At 41.7% G+C, this 25,220-nt stretch overlaps 1 protein-coding gene across 1 annotated transcript in view; it reads right to left on the reverse strand.

Moving 5' to 3' along the window:
- SMARCAD1 (SWI/SNF-related, matrix-associated actin-dependent regulator of chromatin, subfamily a, containing DEAD/H box 1) overlaps positions 1-24,889 on the reverse strand; it is a 38,160-nt gene extending 13,271 nt beyond the window's left edge. Inside the window, exons 1-13 of the mRNA XM_048508750.1 lie at positions 24,687-24,889; positions 23,109-23,201; positions 21,632-21,812; positions 19,754-19,817; positions 17,808-17,899; positions 17,046-17,129; positions 15,835-15,919; positions 11,327-11,721; positions 3,373-3,575; positions 2,050-2,140; positions 1,270-1,369; positions 827-886; positions 259-334 (exon numbers count right to left, since the gene is read on the reverse strand). Coding sequence (XP_048364707.1) covers positions 259-334; positions 827-886; positions 1,270-1,369; positions 2,050-2,140; positions 3,373-3,575; positions 11,327-11,721; positions 15,835-15,919; positions 17,046-17,129; positions 17,808-17,899; positions 19,754-19,817; positions 21,632-21,812; positions 23,109-23,201; positions 24,687-24,889 — 1,727 coding nt within the window. The remainder of the gene's footprint in view (positions 1-258; positions 335-826; positions 887-1,269; positions 1,370-2,049; positions 2,141-3,372; positions 3,576-11,326; positions 11,722-15,834; positions 15,920-17,045; positions 17,130-17,807; positions 17,900-19,753; positions 19,818-21,631; positions 21,813-23,108; positions 23,202-24,686) is intronic.
- Positions 24,890-25,220: the final 331 nt, after the last annotated feature.

Genomic DNA, 25,220 nt, shown 5'->3' on the forward strand with positions numbered 1-25,220 from the left:
CTTTCCAGCTTTCCTATCTGGTTAGACCAGTGGTTCGCAACCTTCCTAATGCCGCAACCCTTTAATACAGTTCCTCATGTTGTGGTGACCCCCAACCCTAACATTTATCCATTTTACAGATGGAGAACACTGATGCAGAGAGTCTTAGGTGACCCCGGTGGAAGGGTGGTTCGACCCCCAAAGGGGTCGCGACCCACAGGTTGGGATCCGCTGGGTTAGATAGAAAGCGACCACACTTCGTACAGCACATGCACTTACGTTGTTATAATCACATTAAAATCGACAACTTTATTATGAATATCCATTCGGAGATGCTTTCTATCTTCTTGAGAACCTAAGAGAAAATCAAAAAGTATTTAAAAAGGCACAGGAAGGGGAAGGGAGCATAGAAAGAGGTGCTGAAGTGGTGACAGACCAACATGGCCATAACAATTTTATTACTGAAAATAAAGAAATTGAGAAAGGCAATATTTTCCTAGAAGATTTTGACCAGCAGCATAAAACAGAATGCTAGAAGACAGTCTAACCTGAGAAAAATTACAAGAGGGAGTTACTGATTATGAAACTAATGGCTTGGTTAACAGTCAATGTAAAACATACCGTAGCCAATTTGTGGAAAGTGGTTATCAGTATTAATTTAAGTTTCAAACTATTTTTCCAGTAAACACAAATCTGGAACGCCTATACAAGTCTAAAGAAAGGTCTGTATTGTGCACATTGTTTAAACTTCTCATGAGCGTTACTGAAGTTTTGGTTTGTTGCACCTGCAATCAAACATAATGTTTGTATTTCCAGAAGTATTTTATGCTGATAAAAAAAGACTTACCATAATAAAATAAGATTTGGAGATCAGGACACCACAGATTAACTTCTCTTATCCAGTTATCTATTAAAAAGACATTTACAGCTATTACACAAATATTCTATACATGTAAACACAGATTGGTATTAGGCTAGCATGATTTTTACTGCCCTGAGCTTGACAATAGTCAGGAAAAAGTGGGATGTAAATCTATTAACATAAAAACAAACTGCAGCTTTATAATATCATTCCAGTTATAATCAAGATAATACAGAAAATATAGAGGACTCATTTGAAGGAGACGTGGATTCAAAACCCTTCTCAGCCATGAAGCAAACTGAGCAAACTTTGGGCCAGACATTCCCTGTCATACAGAGAGTTCTGAGTTTTTTGAAGGGAGGACAAGATGTTCATCCAAGAAACAATGAATTCTTTCAAAAGTGATCAATATGAAATTATTTACTCACCAATTGTTGATGCTGGCACTACAATCAAATGCGGACCTACGTCGTCTACTTGGTAAAGATATGCAAGGAATGCAATTGCTTGAATAGTTTTTCCTAAACCCTAGGTAAAAATAGGAATATTTTAAGGGGGGAAAATCACACAACTACTTTTAGAGTAGCAAGGCTGTGGATTAGCTCCTCGCTGTTTAGTTGAGCTTCTCAGTCTGTCTTCTCTCAGTCCTTTCCTCCCCTCCAACAAACACAAACTCTATGGCATGTTCTGCCTCTGCCTGTTTCCGGGCTTCTTCCATTGCTGACCCAGCTTTATGGAACAGTCTTTTGGAGACAGAGGCTGCTCCGCACGGAGCCACCCGCGGGTCGTCTCGTTCACCTACCTCTCCTCCCTGTGGGCATGTCCCTCCAGCCGTCCAGAGCTGCGCAGGTAGGAGAGGTAGGTGAACAGGAAACCAGAGGGGCCAAAAGCAGTGCCCTCACGCCGATGCGCTTCGCACTGGTGCGAAAACGCCACTTTTGAAAAACTGTGCCCAGGGAGCGAGTTTCAAAAGCGAACAGCGCCCCAGGGACGGAGTTTTTACAGTCCCTAGGGCGCTGTTTTTTTGGGCTGTGCAGAAACAGCCTAAGTCACAATGTTGCTTGTATGCCCCCTTGCACCTGTGGACTGTAGTACATTGTTGTATTTGGTAACTAATGGCCAGCAATGGCCAGGCATTTATCAGTTACTCTATCGAAAAGGTGATGAGTAATAAAAGTAATATTTTAAACAACAGTATTTCAGCTTACCATTTCATCAGCTAGAATACCATTCAGCGAATGTTTATGCAACAGCGCTAGCCAATTCAAGCCAATCTTCTGATACGGCTTCAGCTCCATGCTGAAAAACCAAAGACAACACTAAACTGACTGCTGTAACCCTAAAAACATACCAATTTAAAACTAGAAAGCACTTCTATGCAACAGCAGAGACTACAATACAGTTATCTCCAATAATTATTTTACTGTTTTACAACAGTAAAAGCTGCGTTAACTAGAATAGCCAGGGAACAGGAGCTGCTGGTAAACCACACATTGGTTGAAACTTTAGCAGGGACCCGGCGATGCGCTCCACGGCTCGAGAGTTGGCAAAAGAAAGAAACAAGAAAGCGGGGTGTTTTATTAATGTGGTTGGAATACGGATTCCGGGTTCTGGGTAAAGCCAGGAGACAATAGGGAACCCGATAAGTGAAGCGAGACCAGCTGGCGCCCTCGGATATTACATGAAGTACCTGCTAATTCCCCATGTGCCCCTTCCCTACAATTTCCATCAGCCCAATTGAGGCCCGGCGTAGGAGGGGCTGGTAAAATTGTAATGATCCCTAACATCTGGAGTACCAAAGAGTTACCACCTCTGTCAAGAGATCATCCAGTGACAAAAGCTATGGCAATTTATTTTTTTTCTGACCCGGTTTTAAGCCACAGTTTGTGAATTATTTTATTATCCGAGCCGCGGCGTTCTTTATGGCATGTTTTACTTTACAAAGACTTGATTTTCCCTGGGATTGCTCGGAAATTTACATTACATCTGTCCGCGCCTTTCTCACTTGCGAACCGGAATTCACACGGGCCAAGTTCAGCCACCATCAAACAAGACATTCAATAAACAGCGACTTTAGGGCGGCACAGCCAATCAAAAATCTAAAAACAAAAATGAAACAAGTGTAAGTATTAACATGAAACATTAGATGGAGCCACAATTACAGTTTCAGTAAGCTACACACAGTAGTATAGACCACAGTTCCTAATAATTTATCCAAGTAGCTTTCTGAATCATTTAGTACAGTGCAGCTCTATTAAGGACATTCTACACTTTGTCATGACAACTGAATAGAGCCTATTCAAAGGTAAGTGAAAAAGTAATGCTAGATACTTCAATGCAAACACCTTTACAAAGATGTTTGTGTATGGAGAATTCTATTTAAAACTTGATGTATATAGGCTACCTTCCAACAAGCATGAGGCTGATGCTGTATGTCAGGTAAAATTGTTTAGAATTCCACAAGCCTCGTTTTACTTCTAGAAATGTTCTTTTCTGTAAGAGAAGGTCTCTTAAAAAGTAATTCGACAAACCTTTTATTCAAAATGGAAGGCTGATCTATGTTCCATCCACCTCCGCTGTCTCCAGTGATCCTCGTTACTTGCTTGGTCAGTTTGTTGGAGATCTCTTCACATTTGTTCATAAGTTTCTTCACCACTACCCTCTCCCTGAGTAGCGTTTTGCAGTTCCATACAATGTCCTCTGACAAACCATTGGTCTTGCACATTTTTGTGAACTATTAAAAGAAAGAAAAAAAGTTTCCTAAATACAAAATAAAGCTGAGCCAGAAGAAATTTGAACACAGTTTAATATGGAAGTCTCTTTCTAACTTGCTGCGGAGGAGATAACCCTGTACACTAAAAGGGACTGCACCCCATAAGATTCTCATTAGCAGATGTTGGCCTAGTCAGCATAAGAGACAAAGCCAAGTAGGGGTTTATTTTATCCCCATAGGAATGAAAAGCAACAAAACACCTTTATCAGAAAAGTGAAGAGCAAAAGCATGGTGGTGGGGTTACACTAGCTAACTTGGCTTCATTTTCAATTAAATGAAATTATAACAGCAGATGACCCATTCTCTCAGCCACTTTATATTATTATTATTATTATTATTATTATTATTATTATTATTATTATTATTATTATTATTATTAATTTATTTATTTATTTATTTATTAAATTTGATATACCGCCCTATCCCAACAGGGCTCACCCTGGATTGGGGTTACAATCAATCGAGCCCAAGTCTTCTGAGAGGGAACTAGCTCATACTCCTCCAAGATCGTTAAACCTCTCTGTCGTGGATTACGCACAGCATATTTGTAACATGTTGCAATCGTTATAAATGAACTTGTTTTCCCTTTTTATAAACGGAAAACAAATTCATTTACGACGACTGCAACTTGTTATAAATATGCTGTGTGGAACTGATGAATTCAGCCTGGATCATTTCCTGAAGAATGAAAACTTGTGTTTTGTCAGCAGAGGGCACTCACTATCAGTACAAAGACGAAAGCGTATCCAATTGCTTGTAGGCAATTTTGCAGTATTTTTTTTTTCAGGTATGCACTATTAGAGCTAATTCAATATTAATCAACAAAACTAACTTTAATGTGACAAACAGAAAATGCACTATTTGGACTGTATCCTTACAAGATGAGTTAATTTTGATTTTTTTTACCTACAGATAATCTTTGTTTTATATCATAAGTGCCTCAAAGCACAACAGGTAACATTTAGTTTATGTGCTCCTTGGATATCACTGCACAGGTTAGCTATAATCAGACTGGCAAGAACTATAAGGGAGCCTTGCGCTTGAACTTTCACTTCAAACTACGTAGGACACAATTTGACTAGCGGTTGAAGCGAAAAGAATCGGCTTCGAACCGGTACTGATCTGGCCGAGTGTACTTGAAATTGCCAACCTGAATTCTTGTTCGCCTCTGGCATGCTCGACGGAGTTCGAACGTCAAACTTCTCGCCACTGCAGAATACGTTGGTCGGTATAGCCGTTCCCACCTTGCAATAGTGGGCAACATGGCAGGAGGTAATCTATTATTATTACTATCAGTATTAGACTGTTTCCACATGGGCGGAATACAGCTTCCCAGGGTTCAGAACCGATGCTCCACCGGGAGGGGTTCACATGGCCGTGGCTACAACGTATAATAGCCAACCTCGCAACTCATAACAAGCAGCGCGAATTCGATGTCGTGAGAACAGTAGCGGCTGGAAGGCGCCATTTCCCCCCCTTTCCCAAATGCCTACCTTGTCTCCTGGCTTCCGGCTTGTCGCAGAGGCCAGGGGACACGCCCCCCTGGGAAATTCAAAACTGTCACAATTTCCAATATTAAAAGCTGGGAGACTCCGCGCATCAAAGGGTACCATAATGACATCCTCGCCCCCACGCTACCCTCTGTCCCCGACCTTGGGGGAATGAGACCAGCCTTATACCAATGTCAGCTGTTGTCCAAAAGATCACTGTCAAACTCTAATGTCAGATCAAGTAGTAACAGCAGCAGTGATTCACTTTGAGCCAGCTGTCCACGGAGATTGTCTTGGCGGAGACCCATTTGCTATCTCAGGTCTTGCGATTGGAAGGCCAGGTAGGGTGGGGCAAATAGCCAGCCTGAAACGGGTCCAGAGCCTCCAGGAATGGCTGGACCTGGACCGCTGCCACTCTCTCAACTACCTAACCCAGGGGTCTGCAACCAATTGGCCATGCTGGTAGGGATTGATGGGAGTTGTAGTCCATGAACATCTGGAGAGCCACAGGTTACAGACTCCTGACCTAACCCATCACTTCCGGAGACCTCCAACGATTTTCACAAGACAGGTAAGACAGCAGTTATGATTGTCACGTCCCTTTGCCTTCCACATTGAAAAGGAAGGAAATGCCCTTTCATAGTCACCGTAATCAACATGGACAATGGTTGTCAACAACCTGCTGCCTCCAGAATCAGGGAACCACCCTTTTCACTTGTTTAAACAGGGAAGTCATACAAAGAAACAGGAATGAGAATTCAAAACAGGCTAATTATTTTTCTGGTCCCAGGTTTTTAGAGTCTTTTGTCGTCCCAACTACTGAGAAAGTCTGTTACTTTTTTATGCCCTACCTTTGTACAACATAATTTCACGCATAATAGATGCCATTAACAGGTTTCTTTGTTTTACTTTACTTTGCCCGGATGTAGATTCACTTGGCACTGGCTCGGCTTAATCCAGTAAACACACTGCCAAAATCTTTGCAAATTAAAAGGCACACGTTTATTTTGTCCCAAAATTGTGCTAGCCAGCTGCAGAACACTAAATCGGCATGCTTCACGTAACAGTGAAGACAGGCGAGCGAGAAGCTTACAGTCGAAAGAAAATGCATAAAAAGTGAACCATTGCTGGTCTGGGAACATGTCTGCAGAAGTTGTGAGAGCTGAAGATGAATTTAAAGAGAAGGAAGACTGCATTTCTTCAAGCAAAGAGAAAAAGCAAAATAAGCAGGGAGCAGAGGAATTATTTCAATAGTATTTAGGCTATGCTCACACATATCCATAATTTTTAGTGGCCCCTCCTCCCAATCATATACTTCTTTTATATGCCTGAAGAAGAAGTAGAAGAAGAAGAAGTAGTAGAAGAGGAGTTTGGATTCATATCTCCCATTTCTCTCCTGTAGGAGACTCAAAGGGGCTTACAATCTCCTTTCCCTTCCCCCCTCACAACAAACACCCTGTGGGGTGGGTGGGACTGAGAGAGCTCCGAGAAGCTGTGACCAACCCAAGGTCACCCAGCTGGCATGTGTTGGAGTGCACAGGCTAATCTGAATTCCCCAGATAAGCCGCCACAGCTCAGGCGGCAGAGCGGGGAATCAAACCCCGTTCCTCCAGATTAGAATGCACCTGCTCTTAACCACTATGCCACTGCTTTGAGATCAGTGGAGTTCTGAATGTGCAATCTACAGACAGAAAACTGATAGGACTGCTTATGAAACTGGAGTGAGCCATGCAATGGCAAACCTTGTCTCATGGCACCTTTCCCCATCCTCCACTGCGATGTCAGCATATCTTGAACCAACATTAAGCCATGATTCACACATAACCAGCCATGGAAACAGGTTTTAAAAACAAAGCTGGATAAGCATTAACCATGGTACCCAGAACTACCATGTAATGCCATTAACTTAACAATGGTTAATACTAGAGAATAATTTGTTTACAAATTAGGGAGTATTTCCGTTTCTAAACCAAATGAGCCCCTCAGCCATTTTCTGTATAAAGTTTATCAATACAAGACATTTTCCTAGTCTAAGAGAGAGTTCTTTTAATCACTCCACCATGACAGTTAGCACACTACACACCATAAGTAGAATTATACAATGTCTTCTTTCCAAACATTAACAAAATTTACCAGTAGCTGTGAAACCTATCCTTAAGCAACACACATACTTGAAAATAATCATTTCACACATTTATCTCATTATCTGGATATATCTGATAATTCTGGTGAATATATTAGAAAGTTAAGTTTCAACATTTACAAAACATTTGAGAATGTAAACAACTATAAACCACAAGATGGAGTTAGTTTTTATTTTTAAAAAATTAACCACAGTGGTTTTTAATAAGGGAGATTAGAAAATTTCGATAATTATTCTAAATGCCTAAAGCTCAGGTTGGCATGAAGATACATTCTAGTAATCTTTAAACAATGCACCCCAATGAGGCCATCTGTTATAAAAACCACCCATTTTTATGTCAGATTGTTAACATCTGTTTCCAAGTTGTAACAAGAACATCACATTCAGCTGTTTTCCAACACAAGCCATATAAATAATAGGTTATAGCTTGTTCATATACCAACAGTTCAATTGATACAGTTCCATCTGTTAAGTATACGATAATCCAGCCAAAGTTAAATCAATGGGACTTAAAAAACATACAGCGATGGCTGAGTTGTGGCCAAACTTTATTCCAATAAAATCACAGTCTAAAAAGCACATAATGATGGCCGGATTAAACTCTTTATTTTCAGAAGGTTGTGTGGGTGTCAGAGGACTAGGGATCAAATACTCAACCTAGTTAATTCCATTTATTCCAAGCAAAGTTATGCTACTGTAAGTGTAATAGCTTTTTATTTTACCCAGTGTTACACAGATTCCCAAAAACTGATTCCGGCACGTAGCTTTCCCTAAGATAAAGGTACTGCATATTTCATCAAATCTCTTTGAAAAGCACTGCCAATCATATGGTGGAAGTGTAATTTAAGCAACTGTAACATCCAAAGTAAATTTGTTTCAGACCATGCTTCTTCTAAATCAACAACAACAAAACCCAAGTCCAGTATTAATCTTTTTTTCATTTTATGAAGTCCCACTGCCCTTGGCAACTACTGCTCTTCGAAAAAACTTTAAATCGCAACTTTCTCTTTTCCCAGAAACAAACTGAACATATTTTTCAACACGAATGACTTTTTCATTCACTAAGAAGGAGCATTTTTGATGATGTGGGCATGCGCCATCAAGTCACAGATAATTTCTAGCAACACTGTAGGGTTTTTAGGTTGAAAGACATTCAGAGGTGGTTTGCCATTGCCAGCCTCTGAATGGACAGAGTTCTGAGAGAACTGTGACAAGCCCAAGGTCGCCCAACAGGCTTCAAGTGGAGGAGTGGGGAATTGAGCCTGGTTAACCAGATTAGTCTGCCACTCATATGGAGGAGTGGAGAATCAAACCCAGTTCTCCAGATTAGAGTCCACTGATGTTAACCCCGGCACCACACTGGCTCTCACATTTCCCCATATTTTCTGCTAAATCACTGCTTTATGTAAATTACAGATATAGACACTTGGACTGATGCAAAGTCCAGCTTGTGGAAACTGAAGGTACTTCTGCTTGTGTGGAGTCAGGGGAGCATGCACAATTTTTTTTTACATCACATTCTGTTTTTGAGAGTCCCCTAAAACTCAGGAGCAGCTGGGGCAGCTACATATGGAAAGGTTGGCAGGTGAGGAGCCTTGTTCTCTGAAGGCAACGGTGTTTGGTTTTCTTAGGATCCCAGTCCTCAGCTATATGAATAGCTTGGATAAAAATCTTTATGCAACTTGAGACCCCCCCCCCCCCCCCCCGGAACAATGTGTAATCAGTATTTACTGTAAAAGTGGTCAGTTGTAATAGTGGAATTGTTCATCATAGAACAGTGGTGGCGAACCTATGGCACGGGTGCCAGAGGTGGCACTCAGAGCCCTCTCTGTGGGCACGCGCAAACAGAGTGCCCCTACCCCGGGTCGCTGGGCTCAATTGTTAGCATTAAACCTAAGACCTAGTCTTGGGGAAGCAGTGTAGGTAACCCTGTTAAGCACTGTTTAACCCCACTGATTTTCATGCGAAGAACTACAGCGCAATCCTTTACCTGGGAGTAAGCTCAGTTGCTGGCAAGGGGACTTGCTTCTGAGTAAACCCTCCTAGGGTTGTGATTCATCCATTGGAAGAGTTGCACGGTTGCTTCAAAGCAAAGCCACCGACTACCACCAAGCTTACTCCTGAGAAACACACACCTTGGAGCCAACTGTTTTTTCTAAACTAAAACATCAGTATTCAGGTTAAATTGCCGTGTTGGCACTTTGCGATAGATAAGTGGGTTTTGGGTTGCAATTTGGGCACTCGGTCTCGAAAAGGTTCGCCATCACTGTCATAGAAGGACAACCCTGTAGGGTTGCAACTGTTAACTAGTTTTCATTTCGATTGTTTCAGATTGTTTTCACTGTTTACATTTCTACACTATGAGGGACTGTAATTTTTTTTAAAATGCTGGACACAAGCAGCCAATTTCTTAGTAAATAAGAGAATGTCACAGTAAAGCAAAATAAAAATGTTTCTATAACAGATCGCTACTGACAACGTATTAAAACCCTTCTTCTCTTGGGAGATTTTTACAAAACAACTAGAGCATTTTGCAGATTCGTAGCAAAAAACCCCAATACTTGTTTTTTCTTAAACACAAGTTTAAACACAAGCAAAGCGCTACCGCTTTTTACAAAATGCCTGCTAAGAACTCTAATTTGCTGCATTATATTAGAACCGCGGGCATGTAGTTACAGCAACTGTACGCATCTCTGAATGCTGACAGAGGCACCTTTTATTAAAGGGATTTTTGAATCCAAACAGGCCCACACAACTTAATTTTTATAAAAAAAAAAAAAACTGTTCCAGAGGCTGGCAGCCCCGAAGCAAATACTTTGGCAAAGAATCCGTTCAGGCAAAGCTCGACATGTTTAGAAAAGCGGCAGATGTACAGTTTGAAGTCAAAGGCTTCAGGCAAAACCCTATCTATAGCAGTGTCCCTATAAAGCTATACTTCTGCGTTTTCCACGTACGCATTTTAAAATATACACGAACTTCTATTTTTCTTTCAAAACTTGACCATGCCGCCTTATATCTCACATGATGAAATGGCCACCAAGTAGCATAGAATGATGAGAAGACATAAATATATCTACATCTATATGTTTTTATGAATTAAAAACTGCTGCTTTTGGATCTCCCTTCCTCCCTTACCCACCATCTAGAAAATGTTTTTTTTAAAGAAAAGTAACAGATCCCTGGATAAAGGGCCTATTTTCTTCTACTTCTCTAAAACCCCACGTCAAAGCAAAAATAACAGCATAAACAGTAGAACTAGAATCTTACAATATTTTCTTTGCACAATAATCCATTCCTTATCACGAAGTCACATTTGTTCAAGCTAGAGGCTGCTCCTTCTATTGGAGCATGCATAACTTAAAGCACACAGCTGTTAAAATGTTTGGGAAAACACAATACAGAAATTTGGGATGGTGCACCAAATCCTCACCAGTAGCTACATTTTCTCTTTTCATTAACATTTTAAAACTTCCCAATGCTTTACTTTTAAAAAAATACAGCATACCTTATAATGGCCATGTTGCTTAGTTAGGAAAAACCAGGCTTCATAATAAATACTGAGGATAATGATTTAAAGGAAGAAGAAGAACAACAAAAAAGACGAAGAAGAATCTCTCCAATAAAGTGTAAAATATCCATGCTGGCATCTTCAGTCATGGAGCAACCCTGAAAGTTGGTTGCCGATTCTTTGAAGCAGATGCAGCAACCAATTCTGCCACGTTCTTGCCTCCTGAAAGGGTTCTCAGTTACAGCAGATCAGAACAGGCTAACAGACAGCAGCTTCCCAAATGAAAGCTCTGAATTCTTCTTCTACAGTGAAATGAACCAAGTTTCAGTGCTAAACAGTGAGTGACAGTATTGCCAGCCAATCAGCTTGGGTTTTGGAGGAAAATCACCCCTTAATTCATTCAAAATTAGGTCATCTGACACTATTTGAAATGCTATTGGCTTAAAATGAATGTAGTGTTTTAGCCTAATGAGGAAAAGGCCACCCATCTATGCCTTCTTGGATTTATGAGATCCTTGACTGCATTACGTGCTGTGGATATTTAAGGGGGGAAAAAGCAACAGAGACTTACCAGGGCTTCCCAACTATTAAAGGGACGGAGCTCTATTATCCTTTGAGCCTTTTTTTGGGAACACTGTGGGATCAAAGTGAGTTCACCCAGGGAAGCCTCTTGCAAGAAGCTAAGAATTTTAGTTTTGTAACCATCTTCCATCACTTCCTCGCCACCGCCATAGTCCTCATCCAGGGAGCTTCCAGCTTCTGAAGCAGATTCATATTCTGAATCTTGAGGATCCTTTTTAGTACTCCAAATTCTTTTCTTTTTATCTTTTTTTCTGAGACCATTCTGAGGTTTTGTGGAAGACTGCTGTTTGAGCTTTACATCGGCGTCGTTTTGGTGATAGTTGGTGTTAATTTCTGGAACTCCTTTTCCGTTTGAAATGTCACTTTTGGAAGGATACTGCGTATCTGTGCATACAACATTTTAAAAAAAGATACAGAGAAATGACATGTTGAAAACAAAGAAGAGGGGAAAACTACAAAGTACCCATGTCTATCTTCCGGAATACATTCCGATTTACTCACACTGAAACATTTCGCTACTTGGCAGTTTTCCCAAAATCATATTGAATGGCTTAATGGGAAGAAAATCGCAAAAGAACATTTCACAATCCAATTAATCCTGAGCAGAATAGACATTTGGTCCCAAATTCTCACTGCATCTCTTATCTGGCTACATCACAGCATTATTAACTAGCCATTACTTAGGAAAAATATTTTTTCATGCAAATCTTCTGTTTTGTCTCCAAGATCATTTGTTGGCAGATTTAAGTATAAGAAGTTACTCAGGACCTGAATGTATTTTAACTCAGTGGTCACACAACAGTATTCAAATCAGCAAGGGTAGAACAAACTCCTGAATTAGAAACTCAATCTCCATACATTTTATTGACATAGAGTACGGTAACATTTTTACTAGCAAGGACCTCTTTATATGTGCACACAATTTTTAGCATTTCCTTAAAATACTTTTATATTTCAGTGTTTCTCAGTAGTAGTATTTTTCATAGGGCACAATTGTAGAATTCAACCTTATAACAAGAGTTCAATGAAAAGTGGTGAATCAGAGGCGTAGCTCCAAGGGGGCGAGGCGACACACTGGGCGCATGCCCCTGTGGGGGCATGGTGAGGGCGTTCCAGGGGCGCTGCGGGGGGCATTCTCGGACGGGGGTGGAGGACGCACCAGTGCACCGGGGCGCTTCCCGCCCCCCTTGCTATGCCTCTGCGGTGAATGCTTGTTTGGAGTTGAGCCACAGCAAATGGGTCTCGCATTTCAGCCAAGAGAATGAAAGTCAGGCTGGCAGCTTCACCGATTGTTGGATGAATTATATTAAAGACACATTTCTACAGACGTAACTGAAATGCAGGCTGACAATCAGTAGGCTTGTAACTGCAAATCGCTTTGTCAAGCAAGTTATTTTCACTACTAGCAACGTGCATGTACATCAGAGGGTCAATCACACAGTGCATAAAATGGCATTTAAGTGAGTTCCTGTGTTTTTAAGGGAAACAATTACCATAATAGATTTCAGGACAAACCACCAGAACTAGGATCTAATAAGAACAAGAGCCTGAGAAAACTTCTGACTTAGATTTTTCAAACAACAATTCATCTGCTTTTACAACCAACTTTCAGAATAGACAGGGATTGGAAGGGAGACAGAAAGAGTCGACTATCAAAGAAAAGTAATCAAAAATGTGACTGGGTCGTAGAAGGGTATTTTTTGTGAGCCTGAATACCACTTTGACCTCAAATTCATTTTTGAATTGACTGTATCTCTTAAAGCAATCTGTTAAAAGAACTGTCGAGTTCAACTATTATCTATAGCTAATTTCTTGCTATGTATATTTAGTGCATTCAACCCTATTCCCCTTCCTCCGATGCTTTTCAGTGTTCTGATTTACTATTTTGATCATGCTGCTATAAAACCATATGCACATTCTGGCATCAATTTACACTGGAGAAACGTATAAAAATATGTTATGCAAATAATTCAATGGCTCCAATGAGAAAAATCACCCAGTAACTGCAAAGCATTTCAGGTCCTGCTGTATTGCTAGACAAAACAGGCACTGAAGAATCAAAGCACCTAATGTTGAGTTCTGCAAATCCAGAGGTCCCCAAAGCCGGGGGGATTTCAGGAGCACCCTCTGACACAGAATAAGGGGAGGCACTAATGTACAGCAAGTGTGGGAATACCTGTATTATGGCTAGTGATGCTTTTCAATACACTAATGCAGGACATCAAACTCATTTGTTAGAAGGCCAGATATGACACTAATGTGACTTGGTTGGGCTGGGCCCTGGAGGGGCTGGTGGCTACCTCGGCTGACCCCAGAACAGCATTGTGTGGTGCCTAGACTGGTGACCCTGCAGGAGGGAAGGGGGAGTACTTTAAGAGGGCTTATTTGCCCCGTGAGCCAGCTGAGACAACCCCCTTGCTCAGGGGTCTTCAAACTATGGCCCCCCAGATGTACATGAACTACAATTCCCATCAGCACTGCTACTTGGCCATGCTGGCAAGGGCTGATGGGAATTGTTGTCCATGAACATCTGGAGGGCCACAGTTTGAAGACCCCTGCCCTTGCTCCAAATCTGGCCTACTGAGCCTGCAAATTCACCAGGCCAGATTGGGAGCAAGAGGAGTGGGTGGGTTTGCCTCAGCTGGCTCACAAGACTGATAAGCCCCCCCCCCGGATCTGGTCCCCAGACTGCATGTCTGACACCCCTTCACTAAAGCAATAATTATAAAGAAATTGGAAGCACCATGTTTTGTGCTGATACATTTACTACGAAGATATCCTAATATATTTCACTAATCCTTAAAAGCAGAACTTTACTTAAAAGCAGAACTTTACTTATAACCTACTAGCTTTGAATACAAGTAACATTAAATTGATGGCTGTCTGGTAAGCACAATATTTTTGGAAAAGCTGAGTTCAGTTTCCCCATGTTTCCTAACAATTGCTCTTATGCTTCATTCAATTTTTAGAAAAATCAAAGCAATACATATTACATTAAATGAAAGAGTTGTGAAGAAGCTGTTGGTGGTATCTGCCGTCTCAGAGACAATGTATGAAAGATTATGGAAACTGAAGTAGAAATGACCCTAAAAAATGAACTGAAAGCAAAACAGTGCATTTTAAACATCAATAGTATCACCTGAACCATTCATAAGCTATTAGTTTAGCCTCAGTCTGCCAAGAAGGATACAAGAATTTGTATGCCTTCTTGCTCACTCAGCTCTGAACTTCAGCAACACTGCATCACTATCTACCTGTCAGTCTTATACAGCCAATGGTTGAGATTTAATGCTATGAATGTAATATGCTGCCACAGAAATATGGAATATGCTGCCATAGGAGGTGGTGATGGCCCTGGATAGCTTTAAAAGGGGCTTAGTCAGATTTACGGAAGAGGTCAATCTATGGCTACCAATCTTGATCCTGCTTGATCTGAGATTGCAAATGCCTTAGCAGACGAGGAAAAAAACAAAACAAGATAGAGTGAAATCCAAACAACAACTGTAAACGTGATTCTGTTTTACGCTGCAATAATTTTTGGGCTACCCACTCTCTTTCTCTCACTTTGGAAAGAGATATGAGGGTTGACTTTCCAGGAGAAAGTCAACACTTCTACCAGTTTTCCCAACCTATTCCTCCAACATCTGCAGAGACTATAGATACAAAGGATTTTTCACATACAATACAATGGGTGCGCATGCACTTCTTCAATCCTGAGAATCAAATAGCTTAAGAAAGTGCATCCGTGCCCTGCAGTGTAGATGCAAGACAATCAGGAGTAAACAGGAAAGACTTCAAAACTAGTCTTTTGTGTGTAAAAATCCATTAAAAATAGGTGACACGGCATGAAAAGGGCTGATTGTGAAGGGATTTCCTTTCCTTTGTTTCCATGTCGCTGCACATAGGTGTGCTTTCTCCCAAGTTCCTCAAATTGCCGGGCTCAGTGCACCACCCTAGTAACTTCTCTCTCCCCAACAATGTGTCCAAACTTCCCACAGATGACTGATCAGATCTTCCATTTAAGTTCTAATCTAGGGCCCCTTCTGCACACGCAAAATAATGCGCTTTCAAACCACTTTCACAACTGTTTGCAAGTGGATTTTGCTATTCCGCACAGCCTCAAAGAGCACTGAAAGCAGTTTGAAAGTGTATTATTCTGCATGTGCGGAATGAGCCTAAGAGACGGAGGAAGGACCAAGACTTGATAATAAAATCCTCACTAGCAGGTTTTTGTAATCACCTCCCCAGTTTGTTCCTTAACTTTTACTCTTTCACCATAAAATCCTCAATGGAAAAGGACACATTTACAACTCTATACTAGCATCTAACATAATCTTTCCATCAATTGATAAGTCATTTCATGAATTACTTAAAACTGTGTGAGAATCTCACTGGACTGGAACAGATATTAGAATAGTAACACCCCCCCCCCCCAAAAAAACAGGTCTGTACTTCTTAAGAAAAAACAAAACATCAAAATGCTCAAGCCCATTTTACCCTCTTGATCTTCCATAAATACTTTTAAAGATTCCAGAGCTTCCTGAAATATCCAGTTGTGTTCTCGAAGAACATCTCTCAGCTCCTAGTCAAGAAAAAAAATCACAAGTCATGCGTAACTCTTGCATAATTAATCCCCTGCAGTCACATTTACTCATTTTAAATATTTTTGAATATTTTACAATTACAGATATGCATATTCAAAATCAGGGAGAGATACTTAATGAATACCATGTAATTACAACTATTCAGTAGAAACCTCCTCCTTCCCAAATGCTGTCTAATAATTAATGTTTAATCTGTTTCCAGCAATGCAAGAACATATTGGCTCCAAATTTCAGAATGGAGAATGGTATTCATTTATGTGACCAAATTCCACTGTGACAATAACTTTGTCTAGTTCACAATGAAAACTACGAGTTCACTGAATCTTTTACTTGATTGTGTTGTTAATAGCTGAATATGCGAATTCTTCTTCCTCCCAAAGCAATACCCTATGAATGGCATTTTTAAATTAAAAGAGTCAACAGGAAAAGACTAAGGGAGAATGAAATTCCAGTTTCCCTGGGCAAAACCATGCGTCACTGGGTTGTAATCTAAACAGTACCTCCAAGGCGCTGGTCCACGATCCACTGAGAAGAGGAATACACGCTATGATAGAAACACCTTATATAGCACACTGGGGGCAGGGCACAAAATGTCAGAACCGACCCACTTTGGCTTCCTCTACACCATCCAAAATTCATTTCAAAGGAAAGAACTATAATGAACTATACTAATTATGGCAATAGCTAGAATGCATACCTTGCATGAAAATTATACAAAGCACACACTTTATGCCAAGCGTAACATAGATGAAGCTAGAGGCGTAGCTTCAAGGAGGCAGGGCGTGCGCAAAGCACTGGGCGCGCAGCGAGGGCGTTCCGGGGGGGACATGGCGGGGGTGTTCTGGGGCATGGCGTGGCAGAGGACGTACGAGTGCACTGGGCGCTTTCTCCCCTTGCTGTGCCTCTGCATGAAGCTGCCTTATACTAAATCAGATCATCAGTCCAATCAAGGTCAATATTGCCTCCTCAGATTGGCAGAGATCGTTCACACCACCCACTGCCTGGTACTTTATAACAGGAGATGAAGGGAACTGACCCAGGGCCCTTCCGCATGCAAGGCAGAGGCTCTTCCACTAAGTTGCAGCACTTCCCCTCTTTACATACCTCTCTATCCAAGCTGGGAAATTCTTCATGCAGCTTGCTAACCAAGGTCTCACGCTTTCCCCACTCGTTCTCAGGATTTTCCAACTAGGGTTCAAAAGACAGATTTCAGGTTTCATTTAACTTCTTGTCAGAAGCAAAAAAAGGTGGTCCAATGAACACCAGCATGCATATATACTCTTTGCCAGAGAAAAGTAACGTGCAGCTAATCGTATAACAAAATATGGCTCAATTTTTTAGTTCTGATGCGTCAGCTGAGTGAAACAGAAGATCATTCCAATTAGAAAGAAATTTTTATTTCTGTAGACAAATGGCACAGATTAAAAGAACTTAAAGAAATACAAGCCATGGCATACCTGTGTTGGGGGAAGGAGACATGAGGGGGTTCATGACCCAGGACCCACTCACATGGGTCACATAGGGGGCATATTCGGCCCAGTGGTGGGATTCAGCAGGTTCGCACCACTTGGGCAGAACCGGTTGTTAAAATGGTGCTTGTAAACAACCAGTTGTTAAATTACTTGAATCCCACCACTGATTTGGTCTCATTCGCCCATCCAGCTCGCCTGTCCTGTTCGTGGCATGCAAAGATGTGCATCTGGATCCAAGTCAACATTAATTGAAATTAGCTATTTGGGGTCAACTTGGGGATACGTGCAACACGCCCCCCCCCCCCCCCAAATATATGACAGGAGCAGTTATTTCCTGGAATTTTTGGAGTGTTTTAGGATTCTACACGTAAGGAGGTCATGGCTAGTTACTTACAGGGTCCAGTTTTTTCTTTTTTGTACTTTGGTCCTCAATTTCTGCCGCATCATCCCTGGCACTTTCTTCTAATTTCCTCTTTCTAGATTCGCCTTTTAAAATACAGAGACAGAAAATATTAAACCTGCACAATTAAACTTTTAGGTCATTTTTGCCTATCAACTCTATAGTGTTAAATAACAATTAAGACAGGCCAAGGGCCCTGCCGCCCTTTACTACTTTTTTCAACACAGAAAAAACGCTTATGTACATTGTAACTACACTGGCCCAAAATCTCAACAAATACAACACGACCGGGAACATGCAAAAATGAGCGGTATCTAATTCTCCTCTCCCTATTTTCCTTTTCCCTTCCCCCGTAACTTCTCAACTTTCCCAACCACCACCCAACCTATATTGATCTCTCCTACGCCACTTTCAGCTTTCCTCCTTCTTTCCCCCTGTCAGTTACTCCAAGGAAAACTCTGGCCCAGTTGCAGTGTGGCTCATATTATCATCCCAGGACCCAACTGTGCAGCAGGTTACCTGCAATGACATGTGTGGGGAGGGGCATCTCACTTACTCCTGTGTCCTCTCCCTACACTATTTCCTCTTGCCTTCCTCCTAGCATCTTACTGCATATCTTTCCTTTCCCTCCTTCCTTCCCACCATTTATCTGCTTACCACCTTCAACTTATTTATTTAATTTATACCCCACCTTTCTCCAAAAAGGGGAACCAGGGCAGTAAACGTCATTCTCGTCTCCTCCACTTCATCCTTACTAACAACCTTGTGAGGTAAGTTAGGCTGAGAGAATGAGAGTGGACCAAGGTCATCCAGTGATCATCATGGCAGGGCAGGGGTTCAAACCTGGGTCTCCCATTTACTAGTATGAAATTCTAGCCACTAAGCCACACTGCCTTCTGTGGGATGGCTACCACTAAACACTTACAAGCAGCCAATGAGTCATGCAAATGCCTTGGTAATAAAGCATCCAGTGCTTGCTGTGAGGTAGGGCTGCCAACTACAGGTTGGGAAAATCCTGGAGATTTTGGGGGTGGAGCTTGGGGAAGGTGTGGTTTGTGGGACCTCAACAGGGACATAGGCTTGAGGGCAAACAATAATTAGCAATGTAGTCTCGCAAGATCTCAGTGGCAAGCTATCCTTAAAGAAGACATTGTTTTTAAGAACTAGGATTTTTATAAACCCTAATGTATTTTGATGCATTTCTGACAACCAGGGTGGTGCGGTGGTTAAGAGCAGCAGACTCTAATCTGGAGAACTGAGTTTGGTTCCCTACTCCTCCACCTGAAGCCTGCTGGGTGACTTTGTGCCTGTCACAGTTCTCTCAGAACTCTTTCAGCCCACATGGATGCAGCCAATGGCAAACCACCTGCAAAAGTCCTCTTGCCTTGAACATTCTACAGGATCACCATAAGTCAACACTGCAATAGCCTAGTCTAGATGAAACTAAGGCACAGATCACTGCGGCTAGAACAGACTGAGCCATAAATGAGCACAGCCACGAATGGCATATGTGCCTAACCTAAGCAAAAACACTCTGAACCACAGCAACGACTGATTTTCTAAATGTGTCAAGCAAAACTCCCAAACTGTGAACGTGACTTTTCAAAATCTCTGGTTTATCTTTCTACTAACCCAGAGCACTTTTATCTTGTCAGAAAGATCTTCGTTCCAGACCATTTAGGACTTTAAAATTAAGGACCAGCACTCTGAATTGTATGTCAACACAAAATAGCAAACAATTATGTTTTTAGTACCAGCAAGATACATTCCCAATTAGAGTAATCTAATCTTGGTGTGATCAGAGAATAGATAAAAATCTTGCTTAAACTAGAAAGGAATGCCACTGGTGTAGTACACAAGCTCTCAAAAGTCTTGTGCACTGGCAACTTATTTAATTAATGCAAAAGCCTATCTAGAAACAATAGGAAATCACTACATACCTTCTTCGGACAACTTGAGGCCAGCAGCAATTGCTCCATCCATGGTATCATTTGATGCTATAAGCTAAAGAAAAAAGAAAAACAGATACAGCCAACAAGCAATATTTAGATCATCATAAACTGATAACCAAGTAAAAACAACAATTAGTAGTTGCTTACATTGTGGGAGAATTTCTGACTGTTTGATGCCAATTAATAGAAAGTGAGCTTCTGGTCCGCTCAACAGTTGCTTACCCTCCTCATATGGGGAGCCAAAGCCTCTGCTCTGCCCATTTGGGTGAATTTTTGTTACTGTACATGCATTAATACATTAGTTCTCTAGCCCCGGTAACTCACATCAATGGGCTTTTGGGTTCTGCTATCTACACTTGAAGAACAAGAGAAGTGGGAGTTAATAACTTGTGAAAAAGATCAAGGACTGAAATCACTGACAAAGTCATGATCTGGAATTAGGACAGGAAAATTAACAATAGTCCTTTCCCCAATGTTATTTAACATCTACGGGCGACCCCTTGCTCAGCTGATCCAGAGTTTCAGGCTAGGGAGTATGCTGGTGACACCCAGCTTTATCTGTTGATGAAAGACCAGCTGGAAATCTCCCCAGGAAATCTAACCAAGTGTTTGGAGGCGGCTGTGAAATGGTTACACCAGAGCAGCCTGAAAGGAAACCCATCAAAGATGGAGGCCTGGGTCGGTGAGGACGGGAAGGGGACTGCAGACTGCCGAAATTGGATGGGGTGACACTGGAATCTTCACCTGATGTCTGGAGCCTAGGTGTGATCTTGGATGCCTCCTTTTCTGTGGAGACCCAGGTTACATAGAAAACCAAAGTGACTATGTACTATCTCTGCCAAACGAAGCAGCTGGCCCCCCGTGTGTCCCCCCTGACCTGGCCACAATGATCCATGCAACAGTTACTTCCAAACTATAATTCACTCTATGCTGGGTTCCCCTTGAGGTTGCCCCAGGAACTGCAATTGGTCTGGAATGCATTGGCAAAAGAGTTCTTACGTTGACCCCTGCAAGAGCACTCGTTTCTCCAGTGCTGTGCCAACTGCACTGGTTACCAGTTGAATTCTGGATCAAGTTCAAGGTTTTAGTGCTAACATTTAAAGCCCTAAGTGGCCTGGGACCCTTTTATCTGTGGGACTGAATCTCCCAATACCAACCCAGGAGAGTGTTGCGCTATTCTGGAAGCAACCTTCTGGTGGTCCTTGGTCCAAGGGCAGTCCAGCTAGCCTCAACCAGGGCAAGGGCATTTTTTGGCCCTGCAGGATGTGGCACAGTTCCGCAGGTCCTGTAAGGTGGAGATGTTCCACCAGGCTTATGATTGAGGCAGCCATGGCCCTACCAACTTGCCTGGCTCCCCCCCCCTTCCCACTTCCCTTGTCCTTCCTTCCTTCTCCCCTTCTTTTTCTTCTCTTTTTTACTGAATAGATTGGGATTAGAGGGATGAAGAGCTACAGTTGATTTAGTCAGGTTTATTAAATCTGTTATCCTCTGTTGGGAAATGAAGCAAAGATTGACATAGCATCAAAGTTTCTGTTAAGTTTGAATTTGATTAACATTATTTCTAGGCTGTAGAGGGAAGTTCATATATGGCATCCACAATCAGGGCGTCATGAGCCAGCCCCTGGGAGGTAGTAGAGGTAGCTGATGCAGAAGCAAAGGAGGAGTGCTTGTGTTGCAGCAAGATATTGGGGGGGGGGGCAGGGAGGAGGAGTTGGGGCAATTTCAGCACAGAATATTTCCTCACAAGGCTAGGAAAAGGTCTTTCACCTTCCTCTAATTTCTGCTCTCAGTGCTTCAGCACCACAAGACCCTCTTTTGCTACTGTCCCTTCAAAGCCAGTAACAACCCAAAGATATATTACTGTACTTGTAACAGCTCTTGGTCACTTTTTTGTGGGAAAAGTTCCTTTAGTGTCTGAAGTTTACAGTCATTCAGGTCTTCCTCTTCATCCTCCTCCTCCAGGGCCTTTGAAGACCGAGATGGACCATTTAATTTTATGCACTTTGATTGCTCATCTTCAGATTGTTCAGTATCGGAAGGCTCAGAGCTGTTAAAGGGTGAAGATTGAAAAACTTGCCTCAGTCTAGAATGGTAAAACATTATTTTCAAGATAGAGCAACACTGCAGCATTTAGAAAATCACTGGTCCTTTCAACAATTCGGTTTTTCAGAAAGAAGGCATACACCTTCCACAATATACTGTTTATGGTATTCTGGAAAAGTGAGTAAAAAGAACAAATGCTCCAATTTCTGCTCATAAGACACATGTGGGCCATCAAGTGACAGCTGACTTCTGGCAACCCTGTAGGCGGGTTTTCAAGGCCAGAGACATTCAGAGGTGGTTTGCCATTGCCTGCCTTCATGTCACAACCCTGATGTTCCTTGGAGGTCGCCCATCCAAATACCAGGGCTGACCCTGATTCGCTTCTGAGATCTGATGAGATAGACTATGCTGGGGCTATCCAAGTCAGTACTTAAATGCCTTAAGGCCTGTTATAGTTCTGTCTGGGGAATTTCCTGCTGAATGTATATTTAGGCAGGTCCCATGATCCTCAGGATAGCCTTTACGTTGGTGAAATGGATCCCCACCTCTTCCTCCCTTTTTCATCATTAGAAAAGCTGGTTTGATACAACCCCAAACCTCTACATTATGGGGGAAACTATGCTAACGAAGGGAAACATCAACAAACCTATTAAGCACCAACTACAGGCATAAAAGCTTTGAAAATGCTGAAGCCATAAAAATTTTTTTCTAGGTTTTCTTAAATGAAATTTTTTGGAAAAATGGAAAAAATACAATACTTATGGTCATACCAACCCTAAACAAACTGTACTGTTTTAACACAAAATGCATTATTTATATCTAACTTAGATTTATAAATTGTACCCTATTTTCCAGAAAATAAGCCCTAGCATGATTTTTCGGGATTTTTGGAGGATGCTTGAAATTTAAGCCCTACTCCAAAAATAAGCCCTAGTTACAGATTCCCCGGAGTAGCTGATCTGGTCACGTGGGGGGGAAGGTGTGTGTGTGCAAAAAATAAAACATCCCCTGAAAATAAGCCCTAATGCATCTTTTGGAGCAAAAATTAATATAAGACCCTGTCTTATTTTCGGGGAAACAGGTAATATCTGACATATTTATGGACCTGGAAAGTTTAAAAGCCTTAGTTTTGTGCAAACAAAATTGCAAATATACCTAATACTTGAAAGAAAACTGAAAGCTGAGGCACCCTATGCTACCTTAGCATGTATACTTTAATTTCTGCTACCTGGTTAGAGATCTAACTTTTCAATGAAACTTTCAGTTTTCCCCTAAGGCTTTGACGCAGTTTCTACCTCACCTCCTTCTGATCTTGTTTCTTCCTCTTGCACCGTAGGTCAATAAAGTATTACCTGATCTATGGGTATATGTGTCACAGTGGTTTGAGGGAGAGCTGAAAAGGTCAACCACAAGTCAGGTCAAAAGGACAGCTAAAGGTATGCAACAGTGCAACAACTGGAAAGCAACGAGAGCCCCGCGTGTTCCCTTTATGAAGATTACATTTCCTTCCAGATGCAGAAATATATATCTTGGATTTAAGAGCACTGTACTACTGAATCTACTGCATCCCCACCTTTTCTTTAAAAGAATTTCAGCCACTCAACAAGAGAAAATAGTTTATAGGGGCCCCCCCCCCCCCCAAAGTACTGTCCCAAACTTCCAATGTTTCTGTTGGAAATATTGTAAAAAGGACTCTGCAACGCCCCTCCCATCCCCCCCCCCCGCAAAAAAATTTTTATGGGGAGTTCTGGGTCTTCACAACTTTATCATGAACAACTTGGGCCAAAGAACTTGACTATCTCTAGTCCTGGGCACCTCAAAAACATTATTAGAACTTGGGCCAGCAGATCAAAACTTTTGGATTAACTTTGGCGCTGCATTTGGGGAGGGCAGACTTTCCACTATTCTGAATTTTCAAGTCTCTCCTTACTGTTTTGGGATTATTATTTTTAGGTCCCAACATTTTTTTTGGGAACATCTTATCAATCACCCCAACATTCCCCAATGCAGAAGTGGCAGGAAGAAATGGAGAAACAGAAAATTGGTTCCAGGTACCTCCTTCCCTTTAAATTTTAAGCAGACTTTTCTATGGAAACTCAAACTGGAGGCCAGTCTACGCCTATTTACCCCCCCCCCCCATCTTAAAATGTACAAAGGCTGAAGACACTGACTAACTGCTGATCAGTTAGACCTGGCCTCTGAGGCTAGGTTTACTGCCCATGGGAAATAATCAGTATATTATCTCCTGTAGCCAATACAGAGGTCATGACTTCCCACAGAATGCAACAGCCTTTATCCAGTCCTTTGATAATTTTGTTTGATGTCTTCTCCACCTTTACAAACTCTACAATAACCTTTTTTGAAAAGGTGTAGTCAGAACTGTACAGTATTTCAAACATGGTTATGTGACAGATTTATTTATTTATTCATTCATTCATTTATGAGATTTATAAGCCGCCTCACCCCCGAAGGGCTCTATGATTCAGGATGCTAAATTTTCAGTCCATTTCCCTATGATCTTTCAAACTGAATTGGCCATTGTTGCATACGAAGTTAACATTTTCATCGAATTATCCACCAAGAACCACAAATCCTGATCCAGGACTGTCATGGCTAATTTAGATCTCAAGATGTATGTGAAGTTAAGGATTTGCTCACATTCAGTCAGTACCAATATGGCTAAAGGTAGGTCTGACCCTAATTCTCACACTCTACTTGTGGGCTGTTACTCTACAACTGTTATTGGTTTTTAACGTTAAAAATCCACTGGTGTCCAGAAAAAAGATTCAGAGAGATGAACCTAGTATAACTTTATGACCATCAGGAATCCAGTTTGATGGCCAAACTACAGGCCTGTCTGAAGGAGTCAAATACTTACATTATAATCACATCCTTCCTGGGAGCAGGGGACTGCTTTGCATGGGAGGGTTTGGGTGATACCTCCTCTTCACTGTCTGATGACAATTCAATGACATCTTTCCGATACTTAAAGTGAGTGAGTTTTGTTGTCCTCTTTGCTTCAGGAGTTTCAGGAACACTGGAGTCGTCTTTGATGACATTGTGAAGGAAAAAGGTATGCATTAATTACCAATACACACACACACACTGAATGCAGACCTCTTATTGCAGCTGAAGCCTTACCAGGAAATGACCATGCTAAGAAGGAGGAGAAGGAGGAAGAGAAGGTTTGGATTTATATCCCACCTTTCTCTCCTGTAAGGTGACTCAAGGTGGCTTTCAAGCTCCTTTCCCCACAACAGACACCTTGTGAGGTATGTGGGGCTGAGAGGGTTCCGAAGAACTATGACTAGCCCAAGGTCACCCGGCAGGAATGTAGGAGTGTAGAAACACATCTGGTTCACCAGATAAGCCTCTGCCACTCAGGTGGAGGAGTGGGGAATCAAATCCAATT

Source organism: Sphaerodactylus townsendi, linkage group LG10, assembly GCF_021028975.2.
Source record: "Sphaerodactylus townsendi isolate TG3544 linkage group LG10, MPM_Stown_v2.3, whole genome shotgun sequence".
Lineage (NCBI taxonomy): Eukaryota > Metazoa > Chordata > Lepidosauria > Squamata > Sphaerodactylidae > Sphaerodactylus > Sphaerodactylus townsendi.